Source organism: Phaethon aethereus (assembly GCF_964289735.1).
Source record: "Phaethon aethereus genome assembly, chromosome: 5".
Taxonomy (NCBI): Eukaryota; Metazoa; Chordata; class Aves; order Phaethontiformes; family Phaethontidae; genus Phaethon; species Phaethon aethereus.
This window is the reverse complement of record NC_138579.1, coordinates 4,226,151-4,233,544: the sequence shown is the minus strand read 5'-3', so window position 1 is coordinate 4,233,544 and position 7,394 is coordinate 4,226,151. Positions and strand designations below refer to the sequence as shown.

Here is a 7,394-nt window from a genome sequence, read left to right as displayed (position 1 = left end):
GCCTCGCTCGATGCTAGTTCAGACAGGCAAAGGGATTTTCTTTCAGGCGTCAAAATCCTGTCAGGGCAAACGCCTCAGCCTTGGCACGCCTGAAGCAGAGCATGGCAACAGGGCCTTAGGCCAGGCTGGCCTCACTGCCCTCATCCTTCCTCCCGCCGACCCCATCGGGCCGCCGTCAGGATGTAAACGGCCCTTGCCGCCCGGAGGACGGCGAGGGGCTCCGCAGGAGGGACGAGGCCGGGCAGGGACAGCCGGGCCTGCCTAAGGCAGCGACCACCGAACACAACCCACCATCTTGCCCCGGCTCCCACGTCTAGAGCGCTACGTGACGGGAGGGGCTGGGCCTCTCTCGGATGGGGGCGTGGTCACGCCGCCTACCATCCAATCCGAGTGCGGGGGCGGGGCTGTTCCCGAAGGTCGCAAGGCCGGCGCGGGGGCGGCCCGAAGTTCCGGGCGCGCGGAGCCGGGGCGGGGCCGGCGGGCGGTGATTGGCTGCGCGCTGGCGTGCGCGTGCGTGCCGGGCACCGCCCCCCTGCCACGTCTGTGCGGCGCCTGCGGCGGAGCCGGTGCGGGCGGCAGTTGGTGCCGCGGCCTCGTGCGCGGGTGAGTGCGGGCGGGGTGGGCACCGTCCTGGGGGGAGCGGGGGGACGCCCCCGGCTCCTCAGCGCCCCCCAGGGGCTGCGTGAGGGTCGGGCCTGGGGAGACCCTCGAGGGGCTGGGTGTGGGGTGAGGGGACCCCCCGAGGGCTTGAGTGTGGGGTGAGGGCACGCTCCCCCGAGGGGCCGGGTGTGGGGTGAGTGCGGCCCCCGAGGGGCTGCGTGTGGGGTGTGTGGACCCCACCCCGGGGGGCTGCTTCAGGTGGGGGCCCCGCCGAGGGGCTTCCCCCTCGGACAGGCAGTTCATCCCGGGGGGACCCCAGGCCATACCGTGCTCCAGCCCCGCCGGTCTCCCGGAACAGAGGGAGGTGGGACGGGCGAGAGGGGCCCAACGTGTCCTGTCGGCGCTGGCCCGGGCCCGTCCTGCTCCCGACACGGGAGGGGAGCCCGGGATGCTCCGGTAGAGACTTCAGGTGTGCACCAGGGCCCGCACCCGCTCTTGGAGTAAGGTCAGCAAAACCGGTGCCCATCGAAACAGGCCGGAGCTCTTCTTCCTCACCGTACATTGACCTTTTGGGTTTTTTTTTTTTTTAATATGCCAATGCGTTTGTATTAAGTCATATTCCTGACTCCAAAAAATGCGTGAAGCTTCAAACTTCTTCCTGCTCCAGCTGTGCCGGATGTCGTTTGAAAAATACCTCTTAGTTTGTCACTAACTGCTTGAAGGGGATCAAAAATTTTATGTCCTTCATGTGCTTTTTCTACTGCTGTGTGTGCTTGGTATTCTGTAACCCTGAACTGAAATTAATTAGATTTATTTTACTCCGTACAGGACACTATTTGAATGTTGTTATGAACACTTGTGAATTCGAGGAAGGCTTTGTAATGGGACAGGGTAACGGCAGCATTAGAGTAATTGAGATCTAGGAACAGAGATACCACATGTGTTGCTGGAACCAGGGAGACTTCAGTTTTCCTTAGCGGTGACATAATTAATATGCTAGTGATGGGCTTGCAGTCCTCTGCACGTGTCAGTGTGATCTGATCGCTAAAGCTCAGGACTGGGACTCGGAAGACCTGGATTCTCACTTCTGACTCTCCCATCTATGAAAACGTTTTTCTTTGCACTTCATTTTTCCTCCTCTTTCATTTTGAAAATTCATAGGGCATGGGAATTCGTATTGCTGTTTAATTGCTATAACAGCTTTTTTTTTTTTATTTTTATATGCAAGATTGACATGAGAATGGGGATGAGAATGAGGCTAGTGTATACCAGCAGGTGGCATAAAAAGAGATTTTGTGGTTGGTTTGGAAATCTTTTGGAAACCTTTCTTTTTTTTTTTTTAAAATAAGCTTTCTCAGTTGGGTTTCCAGAGCCACCTTCGGTTTTCAGGCTTGCATGCTGCAGTTATGTTGCGGTGCTTCATAGCTAACGTCCTCTGTCCTTTCTCTGGGCAGCTTAAGAGGGCTGTAAGATGTCTTATTTTGAAAAGTATTCATCCCAAATACATTTTTTTTTCTGGTGTTTATTTGGCCTGTCCAACAGTGTGTGACTACTGTATCTTTTATGGAGCAGCTAATTTAATTTGAAGATGTATAAAGAACTTTCTCTCAGGAGAAGTTCCCATGATACGCTCTGTTCATACCAGAAATCTGACCAGGTATTCCACAGGTGACAAAGTAAGAATTATTTTCCTATGTCTCACAACTAGGAAAATATATCCCTTTGATTCCTCTTATCCCAGATTCCAAATAATATACAATTCCCAAATCTCTCTTTAATCATTAACAGGTGTATCACCATCATCTTGGCCGTTCTGCGTTTTACCTGTTAATGGACAATGAAGCGCAGTGCTTTACAGCTGAGATGGCGTTAGATTTTGTAAATATGCCAAGCTAACATGAGCGCATGAGAAACGTGGTATGGGCTGTAAGCGTGCGTGCAGGCTGTTGTATCATCTGTATTTTCATATGTGTGATGTAGTGCCTCTTGGCTGAGATGCTAAATACTTACGTGATGGGATGGTTGAAAGGTACTATTCCTACCGTCAGTCTTAAGTGGAACGCGAATGCAAATGATCTTCTCATACTCGGTAAAGAGTATGTTGGAGAGGTTTCTTGAGAGTGCGAGATGCTTTCCTTTTCAGAGGAAAATTTTAGAAGTGAAATACCCTAGTTGATGCCTTATCTGTTTGGGGGTTTTTTTTCCCAGATGAACACGTGTGTTGACTTTAGGTGACGTGTGCGGTGTCAGTGTGTGCGCTCTTTGTTTAACGCAGCGGCCTAGTCTGGTGAAGGTTGAGTAGCTTCAATGGCAGATAAAGTGAACAGCAGTTCTGGTTTCATTTGCCTTTCTTGATGTCCCCGAGGAACGCCACATGACATGGTACAACCAGGGGAAATAGCATGTTCAGAGAGGAAAACTCTGTGTTCTGTTCCAGAACACCTATTGCAGCCATGATGCCTGTGGCAACCGTGATGCCTGACGACACGCCGATGTTTGACCCAAATATTCTGCATGAACTTGACTGGAGCGAGAACACGACGACATTTTCTCCTGCTATTTCTCCTTTGGATCCAGGAGATGGCCTAGTTTTGAGACCACTTTGCACAGCTGATTTAAATCGAGGTAGAATCCTGTTTAATGATCATCACCAACGAAAGCTGGGTGCTGAACTGGATAACATGTATTTCTGCATGATCTCTCAATAGATTAGGATTGGTCATTTTATCTGGTTTGGGTTATTTTTATCAGTAAGGAATTTGAGCACTTGGCACCATGAGTTGGTGCTGTGTTGGGTGACCCTCAAAATTAGCTTTACTGTTTTAATAACCTCAAAGCCAATCTTAAAATTCAAGTCAAATCAAACCTTTCAAATAATCCACAGCTCCCTATTCACCACAGCTTTAGAGAGGGAGTACAGTTGTTCATACCGTTCCCTTTAATATTAAAACAGTGCAATCCAGCATATTATTCTTAGTGCATGGAGACTTCCGCAGTTCTGTAACTTGGATAAAAGGGTTCTTCTGAACATACAGCTTAATATCACCTAATTTCAGGCTTCTGCTTTTCTTTCTTGACTATATGCTTCTGTGCACTCAAGCTGCAGTTGGCTCCTTGATGCATTAGCTGATCCTTCAGCATTGCTCAAGGCGGGAGTTTGGTTTTAAGATTACAGTTTAGTTCTATAATATGCAGAGCGCAGGCTTTTGTGTACAGCTGAACTGGATGGTGCCATGGGGATATTAACTCTCGAAACAGCTGTGTCGGGTCTTTCTGTGCTATTTGGAGCTAATTGTGTGTCTCTGTCCCTCACTGAGGGTGGTTGTTGGTTTTTTCCCTCCCCTTCTTTTATAACAGGCTTTTTTAAGGTTCTGGGTCAGCTGACTGAAACTGGAGTTGCAAGCCCAGAGCAGTTTATCAGTGAGTATATCATAATTTCTTGGCATTTCCATAGACATTGCTGCAGAGGATAGTGATGCTGACAGCAAAGCTCCTTGGGTGTGAGGCTCCTGACTGCCTGATGCCAGAGGGATTTACTAATTCAACTCCCCTGAGGCAGCCTTTGGCACTCAGTGTTGGATCCAGTTGCAGCTATCCCAAAGGGCTTCTTGGCTGGGACAGGCCTAAATTGTATACTTGCTTTTGAGACTGAGCTTTAGATACTTGGCAGAAAGGACTATTGGGTGATGGCTTGTTTGGGCTGAGTTATTGCAGCACCGGTAGCGAGGCAGAGGCTTGCATTTGATCACAGCTCGACAGCGTCCTGAGCTTGCTTCGCTGGTTTAACTGAGGTGTAAGAAAACTTAGAGGTGTTGCTGCCTTCATCGTAGTGCCCATCTGCAGACACTCTGGGGAAGGAGGATTCTCTTGGCTTCTGAGGAAAAGGCATTTGTTTAACTTCTGCTTTTTCCTGCTTCTGTCTGGTTAGTCTGACTTGGTGGCTTTCAGGTTCTGGGGTCTTGGGTGCATCTTCCGTGTGATCCTGAACCCTGCAGTGACCTGCATTCAGAATCTGTTGCAAGTGTTAGACTTCATAGCAATTTATTCTGAGATTAACGGTGACTGTTCCGCTGTCCGTCTGCTCCCACAGAAACCTTTGAGCACATGAAGAGATCTGGAGATTACTACGTTACTGTCGTAGAAGACACAAATCTTGGACAGATTGTTGCTACGGCAACGCTGGTTATAGAACATAAGTTCACTCACTCCTGTGCAAAGGTATATTCTCTCACTGCAGCTGTGAAGTGAGGAGGAAGAGCCTGTCCCCAGGCTCCATGCATGTTATTTTTATGGTGTTACTGTGTGATGAAGTACCTTCTGCTGAGTCGGTGACAAAGGCATTTTCAAAATATCTCCAATCCTTGGGTGGGAGATAAAGAGTAAAAGGCAGCTTTGGGTTTTCTTAAGGAAAAAGAGCAATTTGATGTCTGTCCCGTTCTCCCTGCCGGCGAGCTTTCAAACTAGTCAGACTTGGTTCTGATGGAGCAGATGGCTGAGGATCTCACTGCTGCGGAGTCCCAGCCAGACGTGTGAGAACAGGGAGCTAGAGAGATACAGATCCCTCGGCGGGGAAGGGCTGTGGTGGGACTGCAGCTCCTGCGGAGTGCGGGAAGGGGCATTATGAGCGTGTTGACCATGGGAGGAGTTGTATCTAAATAGAGAGCGGAAAATCCAAGCGTGAAATGGAGCGCAGTAGGGAAACGAACGTAACAGTGTTCTGTTCGACTAACGCACGTCTGTATTTTCACAGAGAGGAAGGATAGAAGATGTCGTCGTAAGCGGGGAGTGCAGAGGAAAGCAGCTTGGTAAACTGTAAGTATTTCACCACCTTTGCCATTCAACAGTGGGCAGGCAGCAAGCCCTCACCCAGTTGGTTTCTGCCCCCTCACCGTACCACGCTGATGGGTGCCAGCAAACAAGCTGGCAAAGATCGCTCGCCTGACCTCTGAGAGCAGGGTTTTGGCTCCGCAGGTTAGCTGCGGGGCAGATTCTCCCCAGCCAGACACGTGGAAAGGATTTAGCCAGAAGGTATCACTAGCTGGCGAGTGTGAACTGCGGTTCTCCTAACAGTAACATAAAATTGTCTGCAAGACGTTGGTACTTTGTTCTTTTTTTTTTTTTTTTTTTTTGAAAGGAGGGGGATAGCAACTGTCCTGTGTAGTGCAGGAAAACGCAGAGGCTGTAAAACTTCAGTATTGTAGGTCTGGTAACTTCAGCTAGTGGAATGTTAATTGATCCAGTGTTCAGGGCCGTTTCATTTAACTGTTGGGTTTCTGTCTTTTTCAGATTAACGTCCACCCTTACATTGCTAAGTAAGAGACTGAACTGTTACAAAATTACGCTTGAGTGTCTGCCAAAAAATGTGGATTTCTATAAGAAGTTTGGCTATTTGGTATCTGAAGAAAACTACATGTTTCAACGGTTCTTTAATTAAGAACTTCTAGTCCTTTTTTTTTTTTTTTTGGTAAAGACTGTTGGTGGAGGAGCTTGTGCTACAAACAGTCTCTTCGTGGAAAATTTATATAGTTTATTGCTGCAAATATAACAATCCCTATAAATAATGAACATCAAATGTGTAAATCCTGCAAAAAAAAAATTACTGACATTTTAGAAGGGTCCTTTGGGTTAGGAAATAAGCTCTTAGAACTAATTTTTACTACTGTTCAGTCTAAGTGAAGCTTTTTTGTTCTAGCTGAGTTACAAAGGACTCTTGTTAAAGGGATGGTTTTTAACCAAAGGTATATATTTTTTATCTCAAATTTTTTCTTGCATTGTATTTTTCTAAAGGTTTGTGCTTCTTTTCTTGGTAGCCAAAGTACAGCTCGCAGGATCGTGCTCCTGTCTGTACTTGACGGAAGGATGACGTAGCTCGGGTAGGGGTGATGCTTCTCTCGTGCAGAATTAGCGATACAGAATGGGCATTTGTTCTGTTCTTTCCACGAAACCTCACTGAAGTGCTGTTGATGTTAGCGTACCTAAAGTTTTATAGGCACTATTTTCCAAAACTGAATTTGTTACTGTTTGTGCGGGTAGGGGAGGATCCTTACAGGCTATGCTAAAGCTGATGTGTCTCGTCTAAAAATAGATGTGTACTTCTCACTGCAGGGGTCCTGCACTTTAGCTGATAACTTACTTTGTTTTCAGGATAATTACTTGTTTTCTGACAAAAATAAAATTAAAAAAAGGTTTGCGACAGGGCAAAGGTAACTGGGAAACTGGAATGTCTGACAGAATACACCCCACCTTGAGCGGGGCTCTGGCTAGCATTCAAAGGGAATGTGACTTGGGATTGGCAGCAATGCCGGCAGAGTCACCTCAAGGCACCGGCCAGCTTGCTGAACTTGAACTCCTGAGGGCCAGGTGGGCTGCCGTTTTGCTGGTAGCGGCTTATGCCTATGGCATAGCAATCCCCATTCCTGGTCCCAAGGGAACATTGCTGCTTTGGATCATCCCTCTTGCTGCAAGATTGGATACATGATTTTAGCACTTTTGCCAGTGATGGCAAGCAAATAATGTACAAAGCCCTGGTTTCAACAGTAGCGTTTTGTGCGGAGTGACAAATCCTACATCTATGAATAGGGCATTAGAAATACATGAAGGTTCGTACAGAACAGCCAGTCTTCTTTGTGAACAGTTAGGCCTTACAAAATGTTCTTTCATTGTGGCGTGGAGAGCTACTTTAAGCTGTGGTGAGGGTTCTATTTAACGTTCCTGATGGTACTCCACTCAATATAGTGTTTCCTTGGTGATGTCTGTTTTATTTATTGATTATTTTAAAAAAAAAAAAATCTTTA

At 47.6% G+C, this 7,394-nt stretch overlaps 1 protein-coding gene across 1 annotated transcript; it reads left to right on the top strand.

Moving 5' to 3' along the window:
• The first annotated feature begins 2,883 nt into the window (after positions 1 to 2,883).
• GNPNAT1 (glucosamine-phosphate N-acetyltransferase 1) lies at positions 2,884 to 6,770 on the top strand. The gene is made up of 5 exons (XM_081999936.1): positions 2,884 to 3,225; positions 3,958 to 4,020; positions 4,691 to 4,818; positions 5,351 to 5,412; positions 5,887 to 6,770. The coding sequence occupies exons 1-5, from the start codon at positions 3,003 to 3,005 to the stop codon at positions 6,032 to 6,034; spliced, it is 624 nt and encodes a 207-aa protein (XP_081856062.1). The 5' UTR covers positions 2,884 to 3,002; the 3' UTR covers positions 6,035 to 6,770.
• The last annotated feature ends 624 nt before the right edge of the window (positions 6,771 to 7,394 follow it).

What these genes read in the sequence shown, in the direction of transcription:
- GNPNAT1 (XM_081999936.1), top strand. Translation starts at nt 3,003, where the DNA reads ATGTTCAGAGAGGAAAACTCTGTGTTCTGTTCCAGAACACCTATTGCA. An exon ending in CACAGCTGATTTAAATCGAG is followed by an intron (nt 3,226 to 3,957) that starts GTAGAATCCTGT and finishes CTTTTATAACAG; the next exon opens with GCTTTTTTAAGGTTCTGGGT. An exon ending in TCACTCACTCCTGTGCAAAG is followed by an intron (nt 4,819 to 5,350) that starts GTATATTCTCTC and finishes GTATTTTCACAG; the next exon opens with AGAGGAAGGATAGAAGATGT.